Below are 26,835 nucleotides of genomic sequence, written 5' to 3'. Positions count from 1 at the left end.
TATTTTATTGTTATTCTATTAATCACTTATTTTATTGTAATTTATTTGTATTTTATTTTATTCTATTTTAATGTTATTTTACTAATCACTTGTTTTATTATATTTAATTTGTATAATTTATTCAATTTTATTGTTATTTTATTAATCTAGTTTTTACTTCACATTGTTTTACTACTACTATTAGTGCTATAATAGCTTTTAATTATATTTTATTACATTTTAATCATTTTATTGTCTTGTGTGCATTGGTCTCAAATTATGAAATTGTTAAATTGCTGAATTGTTTTTATCTTTTCTGTAGTTTTCATGGTCCACACTTGTTCTGTCTTAGTTTTGGTTTGTCGGTCATCTGTGAAGGTGCTATAGAAATAAAGATTGATTGAGAGCAGAACCTTTGCCACAAGTAAGATAAAGTACTCTACGTGTTAAGGAGCATTTAAATTCTAAATTTAATTAAACAACCATAACAAAGAGCAGTTACAGTACCAGTAAGTACATGTTTGTGTGGTCTTATAATATCAAATTCTTCCTGTAAAGGATGAAGTTCAGTAGACTTTGTAGATCCCTTCTTTCTGTCTTTCTGTCGTCCCAGACCATTTAATAAAGACAAAGGTGTTTTGACATTCAGTAAAGCGTCACTGTAAGACTGGTGATGAATTAAAAGTAGGAGACTTCTATCACAGTGAAAACATATTGGAGGAGATCAACAGTAGATGGGGCTGTTGTCATTCTAATGATAGCTCATCAAGTCTCCAGTAACATTCACTACAGTGTGAAATCCTCACAACACTTTTCTCTTTTATAATCATTCACCAACATTTTGATGACAAAACAAAAAAACAAAACTAAAATAGCTCACCTATAATGACAAAAACAGTCTTACTACACATAAAGGACATTTAAGGTTCATATTGGACAGTGACAGGAATACGTTTAGAGGCATTTTACTGATAATTTATGATGAAATACCTGTCAGAAAGATGGCCTGAGATTAGGGACCCAAAGAGGTATCCCACATAGAGAGTTGAGGATGCAAAGGGAACTTTCCACTGGTCGTCACAAACAAGGTCCCACTGTGAAAATACGTGCATTACATACATATTTCAAACACACAAAAAGGGCAAACTGAAAACACACACTTGCACATTCATACTGACCTCAGTTACTATGTTGGACTGGTAGATGTCTTTGCTGTAGTTCCATCCATCTAAACATCCCTCCTGCTCCAGGTTAGTGAGGTTGACATCTCTTCCAGGGAGATATCCCTCAGCTGAGAGATTTCTCACCACATCTAGCCGGTATCTGCTACACTGGCTCTGCACCTCCTCGCCACCCACTATCGTAAAAGGAATGATGGCATTTGTCCACTCCTCGGTCAAGTTGACGTCTGGAATGAGACAGTGATGTTTCGGGGATGCCCCGATAAACACCATGTAAAGTCCGTTGAATCCAGTTGAGACAAAAACTGTGTTCAGGAGGAAGAATGTGGTCCAGAAATAAGGACCAGTCTGTCCGAGGAATGCAGTGTCTTCATCATAGTCTCCCATTCTTTACAAAAAAAAATACCTCCCTGCTCTTAAGGGAGGAAAAAAATCTTCAGAGTATGAGCCCGTTGTATCACTCTTAAAGTCTTGAGCTTAGTACCAGTGTTGGGTTTGAGCTCTCTGGGGAGTGAGCTGGTCCCCTCAGTGGGATGGGGGTTGAAAAACTTCTCTTTCCAGTCTTGAGAGAGTATTAAACCTTCTTTCAAGGAGATAACTTCTCATCCAAGAGTGCCTTAAGACGGCCGGCTCTAGGGATACTAGTATTTATCTCAGATTCATGAATGAGATTCCTCTCACTCACTGATTTGATTTACTGAAACCAAAATGATCAAAAGACTCACAGTGGCCAATCTATCCCCCCCCAGCCCCTGCACCACTCTGCTCAAAGAGGTATTTTCTCTAAACAGCATTCCACACTTTTAAATACCCCCAAAGAACTGCACGTGCATGTACTCTAAATGTTGCTAAGTAGCATTAGGACTCCTATTGGACTATTTTTAAGCCGCACTGAAGGGGCAAGCATGCCTTTGGGTAAAAGTTCAGCAGAAATTGTAACAAACCTGGCTTTGAATTGGATAATTAATATGTTCATTGAACTAGAATAAACTGCTAAAAAACAAAAAAATACCCCTTAGTTTTACAGTAACACATTTTAGTCTGTTGCATAATTGCTTGCTTGTATACTGATATTAACATGTGTATTTACTGTTTATCTGTATATTTAGGTGTACTGTGTAACTGTAGGTGTTCCTCCTCAGGCCAATTAATCAGTACTTGCATTACCTTTTTAGGAAGACAATCAGGAGTGTTTAAACTGAGCTATAGGATGCAAATGTTTTCTCTCCATTTGCTAGGCTGTGATGTTTTGTTTACGCACACGATAGTTGATCAGGACATTAATGCATGACGGGGTTACGTCTCACGGTCTTTCATTAGTGAGGACACCGAATGGCTTTCGGAAACGACTCATCAATAGTCCACAGAGGAAACTATCTGCTCACACAAAAGCATACTATGCTGAACATGCTCACATGCTTAGTTAATTAGTCACAGTATCTGTTAATATGTAGAAATCAGTATTACGAATTTATTAACAGAAGCAAAGCACCGGCTCCATCACATCACAGCGTCCAGTCTAAAGCAACAACATGCGTCAGCATTAGCTCACACAACCACCACCACCACCACCACCACCACCACCACCACCACCTTTTGGTATAGTGTAAAATAGAACAGTTAACTGAGCACAACAGTATCCAAACCAGGTTTCTCATAAGTGGATAATAAGCTTAAATGATTAATTCTAACCAAGTTATGATACGTCACGATTGTCTCGTGACAATCCAACAGCAGTTTACCTCTGAACCAAATCCAGACTGTATTTCTCCAGGCACAAAAAAAAGCAAATGTCTTGCGTCTAGCGAGGCAAATGCTAACCAATACAGGGGAGCTGTAAGACCTCAGGTCTTCAGGGGGAGATATCTATCTGACTTTTACACTAATTAATTGCAGGAAGAATATTTGTCCAAGATATAATGATGACACACAAAAGGAGGTATTTCACATGCATTTTAATTTATCGATTAAAATATTTAATCGCTATTAATCGCATGATTGTCCATGATTAATTAATTAAATAATTGCAGATTAATAACACATTTGTTCAAAATGTACCTTAAATGGAGATTTGTATACTCATATATTCTGCTTTATGCAAATGTATGTATATATTAATTATCGGAAATCAATTAATAACACAAGACAATGACAAATATTGTCCAGAAACCCTCACAGGTACTGCATTTAGCATAAAGAAATATGCTCAAATCATAACATGTCAAACTGCAGCCCAACAGGCAACAACAGCTGTCAGTGTGTCAGTGTGCTGACTTGACTACGACTTGTCCCAAACTGCATGTGATTATCATAAAGTGGGCATGTCTGTGAAAGGGGAGACTCGTGGGTACCCATAGAACCCATTTTCATTTACATATCTGGAGGTCAGAGGTCAAGGGGCCCCTTTTGAAAATGGCCATGCCAGTTTTTCCTCGCCAAAATGTAGTGTAATTTTGGAGCGTTATTGAGCCTCCTTTGCGACAAGCTGGTGTGACATGGTTGGTACCAATGGATTCCTTAGGTTTTCTCTATGATGCCACTATCTTCACTCTAGTTTTATAACCTCTGAAAGATCAATTGCGCGAAAATGAATTTGTGTTAACACATTATTATCACGTAAACTATTTTTTAAGATACATAAATGTCTCTTATGTGCTAGTTAATGTCTGGAAAAAAGAAGGATAAAGACCTGTGTTAGTGAGGCATTATACAACATGGCTGACCAGATAAACATGGAGCAAAAACATCCAGACTCACTGCTCATTGTTCTTGCCATGAACTTCCAACTTTCAGACCAAATATTATGACACAGGACCACTGCTATACAACATTAAAGGACGCCTATTGCTCTGTCCTCCGTGCAGCTTTGGTACTCTCTGATCACTGCCTGCTTCTTCTTCTCCAGACTTACAGGCAGAAACTAAAATCTGCCAAGCCTGTGGTCCAGACTGCGAGGAGATTGTCCAACAAGGCAAAGCTGGAGTTACTGGCCTGCTTTGAGTGTTTTCATTGTTGCTGCTACAGACCTGGTCCAGGCCCAGATGGCGTGTCACCCTCCTGTATGAAAGTCTTTTGCTGCTGACCAGCTGGCCTCCATCTTCACACAGATCTCCAACAGATCACTGGAGCTGTGTGAGGTCTGAGGACATCACATGACCCCTGCTGGACCCCCTGTAGTTTGCCTACTGGGCAGACAGGTCAGTGGATGATACAGTCAACACGGCCTTGACTCCCCAGGGACATATGCAAGGATCCCGTTTGTGGACTTCCCGTTTGTGGCGCTCAACACCATTGTTATGGAAATTGTGGTATTAAAGGACCAGTGTGTAACAATTAGATGGATCTATTGGCAGAAATGGAATATAATATTAATAAGTATGTTTTCCTTAATCACCTTAAAATAAGAATCATTGTGTTTTTGTTACCTCAAACTGAGCAGTTTATATATACATAGGGAGCGGGTCCTCTTCACGGAGTCTGCCACGTTGCATTAATGATCACATTAATCACATTAATGTGTTTTTGATACCTTCACTTTTTTGCATTAAATTGAACCGGGATGTTTGCTGAAATTGATTGGATGTGGCACAGCCCTACCTAGAAAACTTTCCACCAACCACCACTGCCCAGAACGGACAAACCCAAGCCCCCAGGAAGAGTGGCGGACTTTGAAACAAATTGTTGTAGTGGCCAAACGGCGGTAGGAATGAATGGGAGCCCGCCTACAACACTGTATCCAGTTCTTTTTATACACCCATTGGGACAAACCAAACACTGTTAACTTTTCCTGCTTGGGCCAGAGTCGATAACATTACTCGCTGCCGTCACCGCCGCTCTCTCTCTCTTGCTTCACCACTCACTTCCCACCTCTGTTGTTTCAGTTGGCTGCAATCTGCAAAATCACCACTAGATACCACCAGATCCCTAAACACTGCTCCTCTAAAAGGTGTATGAAATGTAATCTTACAGTTTTGTAAATCTTTAAGAAACCGATGTTGTATATAAGCTTTTAAGATGAAAAGCATTTAACACACTGCAGATAGTGAATGAAGTTGGGTGTCTGTTTGTGGCAGGACGTGGATCAGTGTGAAGGTACTCTATAAACTAAGAACATGGGAAAAGCAGGAATTGACTCTGCGTCATCAGATTACCCGTCTGCTACTGTAGATCCCCTGCTGTGGAGGATGATGATGACATTCCCTGCTTTGACACCTGAATTTCATTCAGGTTCATCTTATCTTATCTTATCTTATATGAGGGCATGCTGGCCCTCTGGTGTGTTCAGAACAACCTGGAGCTGAACAGAAACATTTATTGTATCATATAGTCAGCTGTTGAGAAAATGAGGACAGTGATCCTGACCTGTCACACATGCACATGAGATAAAGCAGCACTAGACAGACCAACGAAAACGTCTGCTATTCTGGCAAGGAACACAGGAAACCTTTAAGAAGTTGTAAAAAAAGGAAGTTATTCGGACCTTAGACCAAAGATAATTTGTAACAGTAATCATTACGGAGATAAAAGGGTGCAGAGTGCATCTGAGTCTTGTGAGACAAGTATAGGGAACATGTAAATCATCACATTGACTGGTATAGTGTAGGGGAGAGAGAGACCGTGTCTGCTCACTCTCTCTCTACCTCTACAGCATAATGATGGACTTTTCCAACAGTCATTTGTGTTGTATTTGAGTATACAAATCTCCCTTTAAGGTATATTTTGAACAAATAAATTTTTTTATTAATTTGCAATTAATTAATAAAGTAATCATGGACAATCATGCGATTAATGGCGATTAAATATTTTAATTGGTTGACAGCCCTACTTAAAATGCAGGTGAAATACTTCCTTTTGTGTTGTTAATTAATTTCCAATAATACATACATACAAACATTTGCATTAAGCAGCATATTTGTCCACTCCCATGTTGATAAGAGTATTAAATACTTGATAAATCTTCTTTTAAGGTACATTTCGAAAAAACAAAAAACAAATGTGTGATTAATTTGCAATTAATCACGATTAACTATAATGTGATTAATTGCATCTATATATTTTAATGAAGCTGTAATATATATGTTGAAGCCGAAATAAAAGGGGCAGTATTTGACCATTAAAATTATATATTAATTGATTTTATTTTTGTATTATTATTGGGTTTTTTTGGGTTGTTTTTGTTATATGTGTTTGTTTGTTTTTGTTTCCACTGCTTTTGAAAAAGCCCTCTCCAAAAGCATATTTTGTAATGCTAAATGCAGTACCTGTGATGGTTTCTGGACAATATTTATATTTTTTTGTGTTGTTAATTGATTTACAATAAAAAACATACAAACATTTGCATAAAGCAGCATATTTGCCCACTCTAAGAGTATTAAATACTTGAAAAATCTTCCTTTAAGGTACATTAAAAAAAAAAAAAAAATTTGCAATTAATCACGATTAACTATAATGTGATTAATATAAATATTAAATATGTTTACTATAATATTAAATATTTTAATCAAGCTGTAGTTTATATGTTGAAACTGAAATAAAAGGGGCAGTATTTGACCATTATAAAATGATATTCTGGGAGACTGGGAGCCAGTTAATCCTCAAAATCGGTTCATTTAGGAAAACCTGCAGCCTAAAGTCACTACAGTGTGTGGTGGGTGGGATGGTTAAGTAGCTGAAACGAAACCACTGCTTTTGCAAAACCTCCTCCATCCATTTGTGTGTCTGCTTTTTTAGAGCATGCACAGCAGCCACCACAATACATAACATCATGGCCGACTATGAAGCTGCAACCTCGTTCCTCGGTGAGTGGGGTCGTTTCCAGCAGCAGGTGTTTTTCCTCCTCTGTCTGAGCATCATCCCCAATGGTTACATCGGTTTGTCCGTGGTGTTCGTGGCCGACACGCCGCCTCACCGCTGCCTCATCCCGGATCACCTCAACCTCAGCGCCGCCTGGAGGAACAGCAGCATCCCGCTGGAGGAGGACAACCACAGCAGCCAGCTAGTACTCAGCAAGTGCTCCAGGTACAACCTGCAAGATGTGCTGAACTACTCGGACAGAGGCTGGCTGCCTGGTGTGGATGTGAATCTGTCTGATGTGGCGAAAGAGAGCTGCTTGGACGGATGGGAGTACGACCACAGTGTTTACATCTCCACAATCACTACTGAGGTTTGTGTACCTGCAGATCTGCTAAAGGTAGAGAGGATGCTGCTGCTGCTTCTGCAAAGGATGTGCTGCTTTTAACATAATCCCTAAAATACCTATGATGCATATGATATAACCTTGCAGACAAAACACTGCGGTCACTACAGAAGCAGTGGGTATTTTGTAAAAAAATAAGTGCTAAAATGTTATGATATTGATTGGTTAAATGCATGTTCAATTTAATCAACTTACTAATCAATTAACTCTGAAATCAATATGATCAGCATTATGCATTTTACAAAGAAAGATTGCATTTAGATGTTGATGAATCTCATAAATTGAACTTTAAAATTTAAGTTTTAATTGATTTAGATCGTCCTTGACTGCAAAAATGTCATCTTGATGTCAGAATAGACTTTAATATATTTTCCAGATCTACACAAGAAATAACCTAAATATATCATCCACCTAGATGTCACCCATTGGAAACTAAGAGATCATATACATTTTGTGTTTCTAATATTTTGTCCACCCTCATTAGATAGGCTAATATAATAATGAAGACACCGTTCAATATCCAGTGAAACAACACAAGAAAATTAGACCTTCAAAATGACCATAGAAGTGAATCAACATTAAAGATAGGGTTGGTAATCTTCAGAAACTAGCTAAAGTAAAATAGATCTTTTTTTTTTTTTTAAATGATTCAACTGGATGTAAACATATCGTAATGAACTAGAGCTGCAACAATTTATCAATTAATCATCAATCGATTAGAACTATTAAATGAATCGCCAACTATTTTGATTTAATTTTTAAAGAAAAAAAGTAAAAATTCTCTGATTCCAGCTTCTTAAATGTGAATATTTTCTGGTTTCTTTACTCCTCTATGACAGTAAACTGATTATCTTTGAGATGAGGACAAAACAAGACATTTGAGGACGTCATCTTGGGCTTTGGGAAACACCGACTGTGATATTTTTCACAATTTTCGGACATTTTATTGACCAAACAACTGATCAATTAATTGAAAAAATAATCGACAGATTAATCAACAATGAAAATAATTGTTAGTTGCAGCCCTATAATGAACGTAACAATAAAAAATATGACTGATGCGTACCAGGGCAGAGTGCGAGCAGGCAGGTAGGTAGACTGGCAGGTAGCACGTTCAATCATTTCATTCGGGCCGAATGAAATGATTGAACGGCATCATTACAGTCCTGCAAACAATAGATTGTTTTTCATTTAAATGTCTGGAAGAGCTCGGTAATAAAATTGTCAAATCATATTTTAGTTTCTTTTTGTGAGTTGATATAAATATAATTGATTGTGTTAAATGGACATATATCGTCTCATATCAAACGCAGGTCCCTGAATTGAATTTAATCCAAATCGTATCGTGGCAGACTTTGTGATATCAGTAAATATCATATTGTTGTCCAAAAAAATCAATATAATACTGTGATGAAACTTGTGATTTACAACCGTAATAGTTGGAGAGGTGCCAGTTTGCCTCGGGTTAACCTTGGGTTAAATGCAGATGCTAAATTTCACTATGTGCTGTACAATTATGTGATAATAAAAATTAATTTATATATATGTTTTTACAAATGGTAGTTTGGACTGTTTTTCTTGTTAAGAAATTGCAACTTCAGGATTTGACACTATGGGTTCAGTTCACCTACTGTGTGTGTGTGTGTGTGTGTGTGTGTGTGTGTGTGTGTGTGTGTGTGTGTGTGTGTGTGTGTGTGTGTGTGTTTGCAGTGGGACCTGGTGTGTGACAACAGGTGGAAGAACCCGTTGACTTCTTCTATCTACTTCTGTGGTGTTTTCGCTGGCTCCTTCATTTCAGGACAGTTCTCTGACAGGTTATGGATAAAATATTAACTTTTTTTTTTTTCAAAATGTGTCACTCAACACATCTCCATGCCACGTTGTCTGCCAAATAAAAATCCATGCATGTGGTAGGCTAATCCGTACCTCTTATAACCTTCAACACCGTGCCCTCTTTCAAATCTCAACAAGTTGTTCCCCCTGTCAATGAATAGATATTTTAATGATATGAATGGTTAAGATTTTGTGTTCGGACATAAACCAACCAACTCAACACTCCAGCAATAGAAGAAAAAGCACAATTTCACACCTTTACTTAGTCTGACTGTAAATGGAGAAAGCGTTGCAATATGCTGTCAGTAAAAATCAAGCAGCAGCATTAAATGTTCCAGGACTACACTCATGTTGTGGGCCTGCTCACATCTGAAGTCACGTTAAAGGGAAACTTTACCGATTTCACACATCAAAGCATGGTGGGGAGTGACTTCAGAGAAAAATATCTGGCTCTTTAGCTGCTAAATGTTTGACTTTCTTCACCAGCTAGTGGCTCATTTCGCTAACAGGTAGCGTATTACAGTGGGATTGCTGCCAGAAAACATGGACTTTTTAACAAAAGTTAATGAGAGAGTTAGTGAGAGTGAATTGTACTGTACTGATACAGTAGATGTGGGGTCAAGTTTGTTGACCATCCCATCTACACAACATGCTTAGTTGGTCATTTACTTGTGCTTTGTATCCTTTTTCAGGTATGGAAGAAAAATAGTGTTGTTTGTGGCCATGGCAGTCCAGTCAGTGTTCACATTCATCCAGGTTTTCTCTCCATCCTGGTCCGTGTTCTGTGCCATGTTCTTTGTTACCGGGATGGGACAAATCTCCAATTATGTGGCAGCGTTCGTGCTAGGTACTTTCGTCCGTTACAACGATCCTCAGATGTATTTAGTCTAGGGCTGTCAATCAATTGAAATATTTTTTTTTTTTTTTTTTTTTATCAGTTCAAAATGTACCTTAAAGGAAGATTTATCAAGTATTTAATACTCTTATCAACATGGGAGTGGGCAAAAATGCTGCTTTATGCAAATGTATGTATATATAGATTGTTGGAAGTCAATTAACAACACAAAACAATGACAAATATTGTCCAGAAACCCTCACAGGTACTGCATTTAGCATAAGAAATATGCTCAAATCATAACATGGTAAACTGCAGCCCAACAGGCAACAATAGCTGTCAGTGTGTCAGTGTGCTGACTTGACTATGACTTGCCCCAAACTGCATGTGATTATCATAAAGTGGGCATGTCTGTAAAAGGGAGACTCGTGGGTACCCATAGAACCCATTTTCATTTACATATCTTGAGGTCAGAGGTCAAGGGACCCTTTTGAAAATGGCCATGACAGTTTTTCTTCGCCAAAATTTAGCACACGTTTGGAGTGTTATTTAACATGCCAGTATCTTCACTCTAGCTTTAAAACTGAGTCCGCTACAACCTCCGAAAGATCAATTGCGTTAAAGAAATTTGTGTTATTGAAACGATTTCGCATTAACGCATTATCGCGTTTACTCCGACAGCCCTAATTTAGTCGCTAACTTGTTCACGATAATGCAAAAGACTGTCATTTACACCTTCATCCCTTTTTTCTTGTGCTAAGGGACCGAGATATTGGGCCCACGTGTTCGGACGATTTACTCCACCGCGGGCGCGAGTCTTTTCTTTGCCGTGGGCTACATGCTGCTACCGCTGTTTGGTTACTTCATCAGAGACTGGAGGATGCTTCTCCTTGGCCTCTCCCTGCCTGGCTTCCTCCTCTATGTGCCTTTCTGGTGGTAGGTAGGTGTGTGTTTGCTTGTGTGTGTGTTTTTTCTTGTTGATGTTACATATTTGGCTATATATTATGTCAACTGTTTGCATAATGTTGAGAAATTCTTTTCCTGCAATGCTGACAGCAGCTTGATGGATTCATGCAGGTTAATCAATCCATCAGCATCATTCCTGCAACAATAACTCGATTGTTTTGCACTATTTTGCACTAGTCTGACAAAGCGTCAGTATATGACGAGTAGGGATGAGAATGCATTGGAATATTTAATCTTCTTTCTCAGTAAACTGAATATTTTTTGGACTTTGGACCGCTGGTCAGACAAAACTTGTGATGGACATTTTTCGCTTTTTTATTTATTTATTTTTTTTACAATTTTTAGACTAAAAAAACCCCAACAAATTGGCATATTAATCGATAATAAATAAGTTGCCTTTTAAAGTAATAATTTTTATATTTTTTTCATATGATTAAATAAATAAATATACGTCGATTGTGCTACTTTGTATTTCCAGTATAATAACCCCAACACCATCAGCCAACTTAATGAGGGCTTTATTATGAGGTAACGTTTTACTTTTATAGAGGCATTTCAGCATTATAAGGCCTCAATACAAGGTAAAAGAAAAGCCTCAATACTACCTTTACTGCACAGTACGTTTTCCTCTGTTCCAGGGGATTAAACATGTGTCTCCTCTCTCTGTCGTCTCTGTGGTGTAATGAGGCAGGTTCATCCCAGAGTCTCCTCGGTGGCTGCTCTCTCAGGGAAGAGTGGAGGAGGCTGAGGCCATTATGAGAGATGCTGCTAAGAGGAACAAAATCGAGCCTCCGCCGGTCATCTTCAGTCCTTTGCAGGTGAGATCTCACTGAAAAAATTGTCATAAACACAAGGTCATGGAATTATTTGTATTTCCCTTAGGTTTTGCAGTTTCATACCAGTACCTTCACTCTAGCTTTAAAACTGAGCCTGCTACAACCTAAGAATCGCAAAATGCATTCATGCTTTAAAGAAATTAGTTATTATTGCGTTGACTTTGATAGCCCTAGATTAATTACAAAGGCCTAAGGCCTTGAAGGAGGTATTGTTTTCACTGGCGTTGGTTTGTTTGTTTGTTTGTCTGTCTGTCTATCTGTTAGCAGGACTACTCCAAAAGTCCGTGATGGATTTGAATGAATTTTTTTTTGGAGTGGTGGAGTGTAGCACAATGAACAATCCATTAGATTTTGGTGGCGATCCAGATCATGATCCGGATTCAGGAATTTTTTTAAGAATTCCGATCAGCCTGAGCATTAAGACCACAGGGTATAACACATGCGCAGTGTAACTGATGACGCGTTGATGACACATTAATGACACATTAATGACGCATTGATGACGCGTTGATGATGTGTGACCCTGCCTTCTTCCTCCTTCTGAGAGCAGAGAGATACGTGTGTGGACGTGTGACAAGAATCCGAGGTGTGGCGGGAGCTGCTGGCCGTCCGCGGTGAGAAAGAAAAAAGCGGTAGATGACGGGATGAGAGACAACGTAGTGTCAAAAACACACCGCGTTAATAAGTCACGCACCTTCACGGAGGTATGCGCTCTCTCCGAGTGCCATTCTAGTATTAAACTGTGTTGGCAGGCTGAGAAAAGTTCATTGCATTACTGAGAACAGGAAATATAACATCAGTTGTACATTCATTTCAAGTAACCAGCATTGTACTAGAATAGTCAGAATTTATCCAAAACCAGCAGGAAATGACAATGAATTTGGCTCACAGAGAAAACTTTATACCCCTCATACCTAAGCCACTAACCAGTTCATACCCGTTTTCCCTGCTAATACTGATTTTCTTGTTGTTCATGTGTCTCTTGTCACGTTTACTTTTAGGCACCTTCTAGGGTTCACTGCTCCGTGTGATATAATCATTTACTGTTGATGAGTGAACAGTAGTCTGGATGGCAGCCGACTTTGCTTACATTTAACCTCTACTGCAGTTGGACCAGTTGGACAGGAATGCACATAACTTAACTCTATATGAACACAGAAGGAGAAGCAGTCAGCAGGCTTCAATTATACAGAGCAGTTTTATTTTCCGATGCAGATTTCTTATTAGTTTTTTGGTTGCCTCTGTCTGTGTGGTTTTAGCTCTGCAAAGAACAAACTCATCTCATCAGATATTGTGCGATAAATCAAGACATTAAAGAAGTAAATTAACTCACAGGACACACACATCATGTCTGAATTCAAAAGAGGGAGAACAAAGGGAGGAAGGCAGCATGAAGCCTCTAATTAAGTGGAAGTGATTGCACCTGGGGGGTCCCTTTCCAGTCAGGAGCGCTTGTTTTATCCTCCCTGCCTCCGGCGTGGTCATGTGATCTCTTTCTGGGGCCTTTTAACAATTAATAATAACTAGTGCAGTGACAGTTCGGAACAGGCCGATTGCTTGGCCCCTAGAAATGCTGCTTGCACTGTTGTCAAAAAGCTTTTTTGACAATAGCCGCTAGATGGCGCTGCTGTATCTCTGGCGCCATTTTGGACTGAAAACAGCAATGAGTCCATAGCCATGGATGTATAAAGAGATGTCTGGAAATCAGAGGATACTTATTTTCTAGGTTAAATCAACTTCCCAGTACGAACACTTAAATAGCCCTCATTTAAATCATTATGTCCTAAAAGTTGTAAAACTAACTAATAGCCAAATCAAGAGTTATTTTCCTCAGCATAATGAACGTGCATCAGAGTCACGGGACTGCACCGCTATGCACGCTCATAGGACATATCCGGTTCTGCCAGCTTCCTGCTAGCTGTACGCGGCTGTAATAATGGATATATTGGCTGTAATTCATCACTTTTATTATCTTATAATACACCCATGGGCTGTATGCCTTAAGCCTGTTCCGTGGTGGATGTATTAACGTCTCTGTTCCCAAACAACCGGCTACCAGCCAGTAGCTAGTAGTGCTAGTAGCACGACATAAACAGAATATATATAAACTCGGAAAAAAAAGTTTGGAAATTTGTGTTTGGTGGATTATTTCTTTGTTATTAAAATGCTAATTGGCATTGTATTTTACATTTTTGGAAAGCCTGTTTATTTACCTTCACAATGATGTCCAACTTGTAAGGATCATGCATTTGTGGGATGAGCAGCACAGCTGATTATGTGGGTAGCACCCAAGGAAAAATTGCCAAAATGCTCTGCCAATGCTAAACAGTGTATTCTCCTGTTGGTATTGACTCTTGTTTTGAGCTCTGGTGCTGCCAATCAGGTCTGGCCTGTTGGGTGCTACGCCCTACTAACGTGATCATTTGGTGTCTGCTACAAGCAATCGGCATTCCACGTTGATCTAATCTGGATAAGGCCTGTGCGATAAGGCAAATTGAATCCTGGTTGAGGAATGGAACACCATCCCACAGCAACGTGTGACCAGAAAGACTAAGAAATTAGTGTTGTTAAAACTAATTTGCGTTAACACGTTATCGCGTTAACTTTGACAGCCCTAGTCTGTAGCCAACAATGCTATTTGCACCTGAACCGGGCACACATTAGATACTGTATGTGTATACTGTATGTACTGTATGTATTTATTTTTCCTAAACCATGTAGTTTTGGTACCTAAACCTAACCAAACTGTGACTGAAAACTGAAAATAATTTAAAAACAGTCTCTGACAGTCTTGAGTTTGACCCATTCATCCTCCACAACCTATTCTCACCATGGTGAAAATAGACAATCTGTTACAAAAATCTGATAATGATGTATCATCCGATAGTAATTAAAATATAAACAATCTTCAGACAAATCCCTTTGATTTGTTTTTTACTGTGACCAAAAGTAGATAAAGCAGGACATTTTGCAGTGTAAAAGTAAACCAGAGAACTCAGTGTTTGCTCTACATCTTTTCCTAATTACTACAATTTTTTTTTGCCCCCTCAGTTTTTCATTACACATTGAACTTTTGCCCCCAATAATCCTGATCCTGACGTTTGGGTACTACAGGTGTGAACACGTGCACATGTTCCCTCAGCAAGTGGCTGTGCATTCACAAGCCTCTCTCTAATGAAATTCTTTCTAGACCGATGGCTCTGCTTGCTAAGTGTTTGTTGTTCCACGGGCTCTGCTGCCCCACAGAAAGAACTTCAATGTGAGAAGAGGAAGGCCTACAACATCTGTGACCTGCTTCGCTCTCGAAACATCCGCTGGATTTCTGTCACGCTGTGGCTGCTCTGGTGAGTCCCTGCTGTTCCTGCCTGACCTCCACAGTCAGTACAGTGACCCTGCATGTACAAATACACACACCTAAGCTCACACACGTAGACATGTACTGAGCACACGCTGCTACAAAACATGCGCACACAGTTTCAGCCTGTTCATGCATCACCTCTACCACATGTCAGGCCATTTCACTAACAACAAATAATGACCTGTCAAGTGCTGTGAAGCCTGCAACTAAGATCAAAATCAGGTTTTATGTAACTGCACAGTATGCCTGTATTCTTCCTGTGCTAAATCTGAAAAAATGTGCAGTTAGATTTTGATTTAGAAACGACATCCATTTAGTCTTACAGAAAAACAAAGTTGTGAGATAATCATAGGTGTATAAGCTCCAAGCTGCATGTAATTCTTTCTACAGTTGAAGGACTTTCTAACTTTATACAGTTTTTCTGATCTAATATCTGTCATCACAACTCAAGCTTTTTATTTATTTAAAAAAAAAAATGATGGACACAAAGCAATTATTGCAATTGTCATTAATACAGTACAGTATATGCTGTTACATTTCTTAAACCTGCAGTGGAGCATTTAACACCTAAATGCTTCATGAGCCAGTGAACATAGTGCAGCATAAATGCTACACTATGTTCACTAGCTAGTGGGGCATTTAGCAGCTAAATGCTCCAGTGAACAATATATAGATGGACCACATCTCCACTTCCTACCACTGTACAAAAGTGAAGCCAAAATATCCCATATACGGGAGCTGCCATATTGAGATTTTGACATAATTTGGAGACAGGCAACGGTATCGAGGTACCGCCCACACACCCGCCCAAGCCAATCACGAGCCGAGCGAGGCCGTAGCGTAAGCCACCTAGCTGCTACATTAGCTGCTTAACTAGCCAGTGAACATAGTGGAGCATTTAGTTGCAAAAAGCTCCACTATGTTCACTAGCTAGTAAAGCATTTAGTTGCTAAAAGCTCCACTATGTTCACTAGCTAGCAAAGCATGTAGCTTAGGGTGACCATATTTTCAAACCCCCAAACTGGGACACTTTTTTTTCAAGTGTACCGCACGTTCATGCACGCGCACGTTCATGCGCTAATCTGCACGCACCATAGGCGTTTTCATCAGGATGGCTAACTTGGCGCACCTGTGGTGCATTTGAGCATGGAGTGGGGTCAGAAAGAAGGTATTATTATAGGTGGATGCATTAGAGGCTGTGAGTGACAATCATGACTTTCTCCCCCTTTAATCACAGGGCCATCCCCGTCATGACGCACTGACAGTTTGGGAGTCCTGTAGAGAGTTTCCCTCAGAGGAACCATATTGTTGTCTGGGCCTACGTCCATTATTTTTCAACTTGTTTCGTCTTAGGCTATTATAACTAAAATTGTGGAGCTCAGAGGACATTTTGGCCAGGATGGAGACACGGTCGGAGAAACGGACGGTCCTGAGGGAGTTATAAGCGGAGCGAAATGCCTGTTGATGCGCAGAAGGAACTGTGTAGAATAATTAATCAAAATGACACGTTTGATGTTGCACTTAAGCACAGAGGGTTCTGTGGATCAAAACTACACTTGATGTAACCAGCGGATATCTGTTGCGTCTGTGCGTAATTGTGGCTTGACGGCGCGCAATATCACTCTCTATAGAGACTGCAGCGGTGCGCTGTGCTGGCTCTCTGTATACTTATCTCATGTGCACAAATTAATGAATGATTGGAACATGATAAACGTCTATGTAAGTATAATATAATTATTTTAATTGTAGTGAAAACCGGGACAATTTGTTAGTGACTGTTGAAAACGTCTGGTCGCCGTAATTTAGCAGCTAAATGCTCCAGTGAACAACATATAGATGGACCACGTCTCTACTTCCACCTACTGTACAAAAGTTAAGCCAAAATATCCTGGATACGGGAGCTACCATCTTGAGATTTTGATATCATTTGGAGCCAGTAACGGTATCGAGGTCCCGCCCACACACCCGCCCAAGCCAATCACGAGCCGAGCGTGGCTGCAGCTTGCTAGCGTGAGCCACCTAGCTGCTACGTTAGTTGTCTAGAAAGACACAACAACTAACAATCTTATATATACACATATACTGTACAATAGACGAGTGTCATGCCATAGAGCTACACACAATAATAAACACCTTCTAGATTGATATTTGTGCTTAACAATTATCCCCACAGGAACAGCGTGGCCATTGCTTACTTTGCTCTTTCCCTGAACACGGCGAACCTTCACGGTAACGCGTACTTCAACTGTTTCGTGTCTGCTGTGGTAGAGTTGCCAGCCTACACTTTGTCATGGGTTATGTTTCGTTGGTGTTCCAGACGACTGAGTCTCGCCTCAACCTTCTTCATGGGAGGATTGTTTCTACTCTTTATACAACTCATACCAGCAAGTATGGCACTTCAATGGGCAACTTTTTAACACTAGATTAATACAGCCTTGATTGCTTGAGAAAAGAATAAGTTTGAATGTTCAGCTTACTCAACTCACATGTAACCTCTAACAATTTAATGCTTTATCCCCTCTAGACCTGACTTATCTCGCCACAACACTCGAGATGATGGGGAAGTTTGCAGTGACGACAGCGTTTGCTATTGTGTACGCATACACAGCAGAAATCTACCCAACCGTAGTGAGGAATACGGCTTTGGGCGCCTGCTCCATGGCCTCCAGAATAGGCAGCGTCGTTGCCCCATACTTCATTTACTTAAGTAAGGATGATCTCACCTCAGTTCATGTCCCATCACTCACTTATTGGTTGAAAAGGGTTATTTATCTGAATTGACTCTGCTTTAAACAGGACCTATGATGCTCATTTTCAGGTTCATACATGTATTTGGGGCTAGGCTCTAACTAGCTTTGTTTGAGGGCATGCCAAATTAGCCGCTAGGCAGGTATTATGCAAATGTGTTACTTGGTGACATCACCATGTTACGGAATAAAAGGCGGGACTTCAAGCAAGGCGTTTCAGGCAGTTCGGGAGCAGTGTTTCTGTGGGGGAGAGTAACTCCCTTTAGCGTGGACTTTATATCTTTGCAAAGCTTTTACATGCACAAAAAAAACTATATATAACACACGAAAGGAAAGGAGCACAAAAGCATAATAGGTCCTCTTTAATTTTCCCATGCATGGCAGTGAATGGAATTATTTGGATGATAAGAAAAGCAGTTTCTTTCCCAACTTCGACTAACACTACTAGAAACAAGATAAGATAAGATAAGATAAGATATTCCTTTATTCGTCCCACGGTGGGTAAAGTTGCAAGAGGCTAATAAGAAGCTGGTGCCTCTACAGAAACAAAACAACAAGTCACAAGCAGAAAAACATAAAGGCAGCTTGATTAGCACTCACATCGGATACACCAGTCTGCTGAAAAGCCCAAAGCTTTCAGTTAAAATTTAGAAGTTTCTTTTAAGATTTAGAGGATTGGAGTTAAACGACTGATGCAGCCACATCGAAGCACTTAAAGTCTTTTGTCTTTTTGTTTTTTAACTGCTCCGGCCAGGGTTGTTTCTCAATGTGTCCTTCTTTGATGTGTTGCCACAGGAAGCTATTCCATTTCACTGCCTTACATCCTCATGGGAAGCATTACAGCTCTATCAGGGTTGCTGAGTCTCCTGCTGCCTGAGAGCTATGGAATGCCTCTGCCCGACACCATCGCTCACATGCAACACTTCCCCGGGTAAGACTACGCCTCCCACAGACCAACGTTATTATACATTCAGATTGGTCATTAGTTTGTGTTTTTGTACAGTTCTCAATTTTTATGTTGATTTAAACTTAGTTTATCTGGGTTTGATAGTTTAATTTTCTGTCAATCTGTCGTCAATCTTTTTTATTATTATTTTACTTTAGTTTTACATATAAACAGGGCAGTTTTATTTATCACAATGTCCTGTTTCTATTTACATTTTTTTAATTTTTTTTTCACCTGATAGAAAACACCACCTTAGAAATTAGATTAAAAATGTCTGCCAATTAAATAAATGTAAATGTAACGCAGGACAAAACAAAAGCAATGACTTTATTTATTTTTTACAAATACTACTCAAATCTGTTTTTTGTTGTTGCATAAGTACCAGATTTAAAATGATTAACTTAAAGTGGCAATCTTGAAGATTTTAATTTAAAGTATTGCCATTTTAACTGTATCTTCACATGCAAGCATAAAAACATTTGCCCTTTGACTGTTTTAAAGTCCAGCTCAACTGACCATAAAAAAGTAGTAATAAGTTGAAGTTGCTCAATAAGTAACTTCTGGCAGTCCAAACACTGTGCTCTTCAATATGTACACGCATGTGCCCTGCCCCATATCAGCACTCATGCTTTCACCCTCCAGGGCCATTTCTTTAGGCTACTACGAAAATATAAACCCACCAAAGACACAATAATATGTAACCAGTTAAAGGCAAACAACACACAAACTCAACTGGAGGATGGAGGAATAGTTTGATATTTTGAAAATACACTTTTTTACTTTCTCGTTGAGAGTTTGATGAGAAGATCGATACCACTCTCATATATTGGTACACTTTTGCTTTTTTTTCACTTCAAGTTTTGCACGGATTTAACAAACAAGGAAATTTTGCATTGGTTTATTCATACAATAAATATGTATACTGGGTGCCACTTCAATAGATATTTACAAGAAGCCAGGGAATCTGATCCATTTCTTAAAAAAATGTTTTTTTAGTTCACTTACGTAAGTTTAAAAACAGGCATGGACAGCATTGTTCTTTATCTGTGAATCATTACTGTAACTGTATCACTGTGTTTTTATTCTAGATGTTGTCAGAAGACACCTTATACACTAACAAACACCGAAGAAAAGGAAAACGCTGGTGAAAAGAAGTCTCAAGTTGTCCCTTGAACAAGGAGCAGCGCTGATATCCGGCTTGAGACGGAAACTGGACAAACATCATGTCTCTGTCCATGTTTCTGTTAAATGGATATTTGTCATGAATAACTAAAAGAAATGTTATTTTTTCACTGGATTTGTGAAAGTATGTGACTTCAACAGGACCGAGGAACATGACAAACAATAGTCTTTAATGTGTGATGTAAAAATAACTATTTAATTCACTCCAAAGTGGTCATACGGTATGTAAATCAAGTTTTAATTCCTTTAATTTCACTTCCTGTTATGTAATGTCATTGAATCCATTTGTACAGAACTGATTGAAATTTTCTGATAGAAATTGTGAGTAGTAAGAACAGTAAACAGTAGGAATGATACACAATAAATAGCACAATATTTAGCAATAACTCATGTAAGTAGCAATGTTTTAGACAATCAGAGTCGACTTTCAAAAAGCACCGCAGGTTTTGAATGTTCTCTTCTTGTGATGAATGGACACTTCATGCTGTAGTGACAAAAGACAAATAAAGAAACCATCATTTGGTATTCAGCATGCAGGAAATCTGAAAAAAGCTGCAATGTTTGAATATTATTTGATTTTTCCCAACTGCATTATCGTCGTCGTGAACAGGTGCGTTCACTTCAAAGACTGATGCTACCATCATCACATCCTCTGAGTCATGATGATGATGATGATGATGATATATTTGATGGTTATATTAAAGAATAATTTGACATTATTGCTGTTTTTATTGCTATTTTCTTGTCTGAACAATCAGCATTCTGTGGTGGCTTAGGTAAAATAACTAATATTAACATAGAAGGGATTTACAAAGATGTATGTATTCCTCAAGGAACCCACCTTTCTCTCTTTTGCATCTGTTGAATAGTTTGAGGTAGAGGTCGTCCAAAACTCTCTGGCAGGAAGAGAGCAGCAAAGGCGGACACAACAGCCAGAGTCCCCAGTAGAATATAAGGCAGGTACTTAAAGTATTCACCTGTACAAGGAGAAGGGGAAATTAGAGAGGGAGTTCCTTGGTCCTGTGTATGTGTGCTGTAAACATTTACTGTATGTGAATTCATCAGAGCATCCAAACTACAAATAGGTGAAATCATATGAACCCAGGTCAAATGCTAATAATTATTATTAAAGACCAGTTTACTCACTCAGTTGCAACAAAAAAGGTGCGATGGAGCTGCCCACTCTGGAAACCATAGTGCATGTCCCCGTCGCTGTGTTCCTGAGCACTGTTGGGTAAAGCTCTGCTGTGTAGGCAAACATCAGGGATGTACCGGTGGTAAGACCAAATTTACCCAGCATCTCCAGAGCAACAGATAGATCTGGTAAACCTGAAACATAAGAAATGGTTTGACTAAGAACACACAATGGAACAAAAAAAGAAAGTCCGTCCCTGAATGATCCACTCTGCAGTAGATTAAATGCATGTAACGTAGTGTTTCGAGTATTTTGCCAGCCGCGACAGCGACGCTGGTATTGTTTTCACCTTGGGAGTCTGTGTGTATGTGTCATCATGCCAAAATGTGTTCCTACGTCTACCGTGGTGGGAACTACCACATCAACGGTTTGGAGTACTCTGCTAGGTGTCTATATGGCTGTCTGTGGACAGATTTTGTCACTGTGACATCGTCATAACTGTGCAAGATGCAATCACAAAAACGTTTTGATCTTCCATCCCTGAATGATCCACTCTGCAGCAGATTAAATGCATGTAACAATGATTTTTACCCCTGCCTTTACTTCATGCAGCTATTTTCTCATCTGCTTAAGAAACCCCAAAGCTTTCTTTAAGTCACCCTCTTATTCTTAACAATTCTTCAACACCAGAAGCTGGCTTAAAGAGGAACTGCGCCAATTTTACACATCAAAGTCTGTTTTCTTAGTCTTTCTTGGGAAGTACTACTGCCTATGTGAACTTATCCTCATCTCTGTTCGAGTCTAGCGGTGCAAGGATACATTATTAGCTTCTACTACCATAACACACCCGAGTGAACTGTCGGGGTTAGAGTTGCATTGTGGGTAATGTAGGTGCCTTTGACAAGGAAGAAGAATGCATGGAATAAGAAAAGATGGTTCTGCTGCATCAAATTGTATCCTCTTTCTATCCTCAATGTCACAGGAGTGTGATGCTGAACCTGTGGAGTACTCTTTTAAGGCCTAAACATATTTGCATGTAAATATGACAGTACTGTGGTGCACTACATCATGACACTGCTTACTTTCAGGCACCAGTTGAATGAGATACAGCGACACTCCTCCAAGGAGCAAGATACAGATGACAGACAGTCGTCGTGGAAGGTATCGCAGTGCCAGCCAGCTGGAAATGTACGCTGGTACCTCTACAGCTGCTGAGATGAAGCAGCTCAAATAGGGGTTAGCATGAAGTCTGGATGTGTTCAGGGACAGGCCAAAGTAGCCAATACTCAGAGTGAACCTGGAAAGATACAGACAGTAGAGATGTTTGGATGGAAATCAGCATAGAAATGGCATTTAACACATACCATACAGTAGCTCCAGCCAACTAAAGAAGGACAAAACAGTGTAACTAAACTAATTGTTTGGTGATTGAAATGATCAGACAGGACACTCACCACACCAGGCACAGAATGACAGTTGTGTTTCTGATGTTTTTTGTCCTCAACAGGTTGAAGATATTGTGGTTTTCTTTAGGATGTGTATTTGTCTCATCAGCCTGCAAGATACAAAACCATCTGCTGTTTGTTGTATTTTAGTTGGTCAGTCCACCATGTTTGTCCAGAATGAAATATCTCAACAACTGCTGGAAGAATGACCTTTTTTTGTTTTTATTTAGCTAAATCCATTATATGATTTCATAGATTTTTTTTCTCTTTTATTATTTTCTTTTCTTTTCTATTTATTTACTTAATTTTATTTTATTATTATTATTATTATTATTATTATTATTATTATTATTATTATTATTATTATTATTATTATTATTATTATTTCAATTATTTCATCTGCAAAAAAAAAAAAAAGATTTGGAAGAATTACCATGAAAATTGCAACAGACACTCCCCATGGGATGATTTGTATTAACAATGTGTGTCCTCAAGCACACACATTGTCTCCTGTGTCTGGTCCTGCATGATTAAAGTCAAAGCGGACTTACATGTACACTGTTATCTTTAAAGATGATCTGTGGAGCCTCGACTTTGTTCATCTTAGCAGCCTTTCTCACTATGGTGTCGGCCTCCTCCACTCTTCCCTGAGAGAGTAACCAACGAGGAGACTCTGGGATGAACCTGCCTCAATATTCAACAGAGAAAAAAAAAGGTTCAGGCTGGATCAGAGGGATTTAAAAAAACAAAGTAACAAAGGGAATGAATGCAAGTTAGAATATTTCTCTTAGGAAAGAGACAAATTATTGTTTTCATCAAGAGCAAAATCATGACATTTATGGTGCATGATAAGGTAGACTTAGAATGACATGGAGCAGCCGTCCCGTGGGTGAGTGAGTCGCTGCCCGAAGTGAAGGAATTCAAGTATCTCTGGGTCGTTTTCATGAGATGGAGCGTGAGATGGAAAGATGGATTGGTGTGGCATCAATAGTGATGCAGGCGTTGTACCAGACCGCTAGAATCGGGAGCTGAGCCGGAAGACAAGGCTTTCGATTTACCAGTCGATCTACATTCCTACCCTCACCTATGGTCATGGCTTTGGGTAGTGACTGAAAGATTGAGACATCCAGAGAGATCTCGGAGGAGAGACGCTGCTCTACCCCCAGGGAGACCCAGAACACGCTGGGGGGATTATATATCACATCTGAACGCCTCGGGATCCCCCCAAGGAGAGCTGGAAAACTTTGCTGAGGAGAGGGACATGTGGCATACTTTTCTTAGCCTGCTGCCAATGTGACCCTGCCCTGAATAGACGCAAGAAAATGGATGGATGGATGGAAAGGTAAACTTATCACAAACACATTTTCTTGTTGTGATTACAACCTACCACCAGAGAGGAATGTAGAGCAGTCCAGGCAGAGAGATACACAAAATGAGAGATTTCCAGTCCCTTAAAAAGTAAGCAAACAGAGGCAGCATCATGTAGCCAAAGGCAAAACACAGACACACACCCAGTGATGAGAACAGGACCCGTACATTGCCAGTCAAGATCTCACTGCCTGGAAAGAGAGAAAGAAAAAGAGAGAGAAAACCATGACAGAAATAAGAGGTAATAAGTGAAGACGTTAGTGATAAACAGTGATACAACAATTTATGTAGAGTACACATAATATATGTATAATTCAAAATCACTGACTGTATAAAAGTATTTGTTACTAAAGCGTGACATGTTCATATTTACCCAGCACAAAAGCAGATACATAGTTGGAGATCTGTCCCAAACCACTGATGAAGAGGAGGATGGAGAACACCGTCCATGAAGGTGAAAACATTTGAACAAAAGTAAAAATTGTCTGGACTGCCATGGTGGCGAAGAAAACAGGTTTTCTTCCAAACCTAGAGTCAAATAACAAAATAAAAAATAAGATGAAAAATTAATTTACAGTAAAAGGTTGATTATTTTAACCATAGAAATATTTCTACTGGTATTTTAAATCTGCCGTGTATTTGTTTGGCAAAAGTAGAGCAAGGAAGAATTAAACGATTTAACATGGTGTGTACATAATTTCATTATGAGATGGTGTTTTCAGTACCCGTCTGAGAGCTGTCCTGAGAAGAACGACCCAACAAGAACTCCCAGGAAGTAAAGTGAGGAAGTGAAAGGCTGCTTCCAATGATCACTGCACACCAGGTCAAACTGATATATCCATGCATGAACAAAGAAAAAGAACCTAGATCCTTTTGTCAATAAAAAATCAATCAAACATTTCCTTCCAGAGCAAAACACTGGAAAAAGTTGTATACATACAGTTGGACTATTATCTGTGTACACCCTCACCTCAGAGACTATGGTGGACTGGTAGATGTCTTTGCTGTAGATCCACCCGTCCACACAGCCCTCCTGCTCCAGGTCGGTGAGGTTGACGTCTCTGCCAGGAATTAATCCCTGAGCAGAGAGATTTCTGACCACATCCAGTCTGTACCTGCTGCATCTGCTCGGTTCCCGTTTCCCATCCACCACCTCACAGTAACAATGACACAAACTTTATTAGTGTTATTAGTAACATTTCTTTAACAATGAACCTATCCCTGTATTGTGAATGAGTTGCTCTCCCGTCAGTATATGATGATGAAACAATACTACTTATAATACAACATGTTAGCTTACTAGGCTAATAACCCTAATAAACTAAATAATGAGTGCCTTTCTAATACCAATCTCACCTTGAATATAGTTAAAACCATTTTTTTAATGAGGGTGCCTGCTGTGGTTACACACAATCACAGTAATCACTAGGTAGACACGCCCTAAATCATCCCCTGCTTTATGGTCTATCTGACTCTAAATGGGAACATAATGTACTAAATGAACATCATGCTGTAGTGAAGAAGACTTAAAACTAACCTTTGAGACCATGAACTCACGTTTACAATGTTTACTGAGGTAATAAATCAAGTGAGAAGTAGGCTCATTTTCTCATAGACTTCTATACAATCAGACTTATTTTTGCAACCAGAGGAGTCGCCCCCTGCTGGCTGTTAGAAAGAATGAAAGTTTAAGGTACTGGCTTCACTTTTCAGACCCCGGAGTTGCCCACTGGTTACACACTCTTCTCTTGCCGATCTTTTGAGAAACTTGTCAAGGAAGTATGAATACATTTCACGGACAACCCTTCTCTACTGGCCATTGTCAATAGTACACCAATTAAAGTATCAAATTAGTAACCCAAGCAAAATAAAAAAAAAACAATTGGTATACAATAGCGTTCAGCCTAAATTTAGGCCTAGATGAACTGGTATTCACACATTAAACTTAAATGTATCTCATATGGTGCTGTGTATGGAAATGTGTTGCATCAATTGTGATGCATCAATAAAACGTTAACAACTATGTCCTTAAAGTACCTGTACTTTCACATAAAACCCTGGACTGCAGCCAGACCGCAATAAACGACTCTTTATACAGCAGATGCAGAAAAAATACATCAAATCCAAAGCAACAAATTTGATCATTCAAATATTGTAATATGTAAGGGGTTTATTTCACACCAATGAGCCACTAGCTGTAGATTATACAGGGGCCACTTACTTAAGAAATTAATAATTTGACAGAAAAACTGTCTGCCAGAGGGGTAAAACCAATGACTGACCAATCAGAATCAAGTATTCAACATAAGTGTAATAAAATATAATATCAACCTTTCTGGTAGAGCTAAAGTAATTTCACACAAAAAAACTTGAGCATATTTTATGCTTGAAGCCCGAACTCACAAATATTTAAAGTTCTCACTCTTGAGCAGAAATTGTAACTTTCATAATGAGAAAACGATGAAAAACTGCTACTTTCTACCTTTTTTTTCCAGAAGCTGTGTTAAAAAATTAAATTACCTCTCTTGGGATGGTAGCATTGCGCCAGTCTTGGGTCAGATTAACCTCAGGAACCAGGCAGTGGTGACCGGGAATATCAGTCAAGAAGACGACAGAGAAAGCGCCAAATCCATTGGGGACAATGCTGGCACAGAGCAGAAAGAAGACAACCTGCTGGAAACGTCCCCACTGACCCAGAAAAGCTGTGGTGTCATCATAATCCTGCATAGTCTCAGAATCCTAACTGTGCCCTCCACAGTCTTTGTCCTGCAGACTTCTTTTTATGCTGCAACAGAAAAAAGACAGACTGTTCTGTCTTCCCCTCACCT

The 26,835-nt window shown here is 39.3% G+C and overlaps 3 protein-coding genes across 7 annotated transcripts in view; 1 reads left to right on the top strand and 2 right to left on the bottom strand.

Annotated features, from left to right (window-relative positions):
• Positions 1 to 11,729, bottom strand: part of slc22a5 (solute carrier family 22 member 5) — a 19,639-nt gene extending 7,910 nt beyond the window's left edge. Inside the window, exons 1-3 of the mRNA XM_074609948.1 lie at positions 11,596 to 11,729; positions 1,158 to 1,575; positions 970 to 1,073 (exon numbers count right to left, since the gene is read on the bottom strand). Of these exons, the coding sequence (XP_074466049.1) occupies positions 970 to 1,073; positions 1,158 to 1,547 (494 nt within the window). The 5' untranslated portion in view covers positions 1,548 to 1,575; positions 11,596 to 11,729. The remainder of the gene's footprint in view (positions 1 to 969; positions 1,074 to 1,157; positions 1,576 to 11,595) is intronic.
• LOC141752211 (organic cation/carnitine transporter 2-like) lies at positions 6,793 to 20,778 on the top strand. The gene is made up of 10 exons (XM_074609947.1): positions 6,793 to 7,323; positions 9,067 to 9,170; positions 9,882 to 10,036; positions 10,786 to 10,960; positions 11,682 to 11,808; positions 15,073 to 15,170; positions 17,358 to 17,572; positions 17,709 to 17,891; positions 18,727 to 18,862; positions 19,966 to 20,778. Exons 1-10 carry the CDS (start codon positions 6,925 to 6,927, stop codon positions 20,048 to 20,050), a joined length of 1,677 nt encoding a protein of 558 aa, XP_074466048.1. The 5' UTR covers positions 6,793 to 6,924; the 3' UTR covers positions 20,051 to 20,778.
• Positions 19,702 to 26,835, bottom strand: LOC141752208 (organic cation/carnitine transporter 2-like). 5 transcript variants are annotated; one of them, XM_074609938.1, is made up of 11 exons: positions 26,528 to 26,834; positions 24,978 to 25,160; positions 24,733 to 24,836; positions 24,381 to 24,535; positions 24,027 to 24,198; positions 23,191 to 23,323; positions 22,649 to 22,749; positions 22,277 to 22,491; positions 21,206 to 21,388; positions 20,901 to 21,036; positions 19,702 to 20,543 (listed from the first exon to the last, which is right to left on the bottom strand). In XM_074609938.1, the coding sequence occupies exons 1-11, from the start codon at positions 26,732 to 26,734 to the stop codon at positions 20,474 to 20,476; spliced, it is 1,659 nt and encodes a 552-aa protein (XP_074466039.1). In that variant the 5' UTR covers positions 26,735 to 26,834; the 3' UTR covers positions 19,702 to 20,473. The 5 variants fall into 5 exon arrangements, with proteins under 5 accessions (XP_074466039.1, XP_074466036.1, XP_074466038.1 ...); XM_074609935.1 differs by having other exon boundaries at positions 24,733 to 25,160; XM_074609937.1 differs by having other exon boundaries at positions 24,381 to 24,424; positions 24,733 to 25,160.

The sequence above is a fragment of the Sebastes fasciatus genome, chromosome 16, assembly GCF_043250625.1.
Source record: "Sebastes fasciatus isolate fSebFas1 chromosome 16, fSebFas1.pri, whole genome shotgun sequence".
NCBI lineage: Eukaryota > Metazoa > Chordata > Actinopteri > Perciformes > Sebastidae > Sebastes > Sebastes fasciatus.
The sequence above is the reverse complement of the archived record's forward strand: the minus strand, read 5'-3'. Positions and strand labels throughout refer to the sequence as shown.

Bases quoted from the DNA above. Each gene is read 5' to 3' on its own strand.
- LOC141752211 (XM_074609947.1), top strand. From the start codon at position 6,925: ATGGCCGACTATGAAGCTGCAACCTCGTTCCTCGGTGAGTGGGGTCGT. The intron at 11,809-15,072 runs GTGAGATCTCAC...GCTGCCCCACAG, and splicing joins TCATCTTCAGTCCTTTGCAG to AAAGAACTTCAATGTGAGAA. The intron at 15,171-17,357 runs GTGAGTCCCTGC...TTATCCCCACAG, and splicing joins GTCACGCTGTGGCTGCTCTG to GAACAGCGTGGCCATTGCTT.
- LOC141752208 (XM_074609935.1), bottom strand. From the start codon at position 26,734: ATGCAGGATTATGATGACACCACAGCTTTTCTGGGTCAGTGGGGACGT. The intron at 25,161-26,527 runs GTAATTTAATTT...TGTTACTGTGAG, and splicing joins ATGCTACCATCCCAAGAGAG to GTGGTGGATGGGAAACGGGA. The intron at 24,536-24,732 runs GTACTGAAAACA...ATTTGACTCTAG, and splicing joins TCAGGACAGCTCTCAGACGG to GTTTGGAAGAAAACCTGTTT.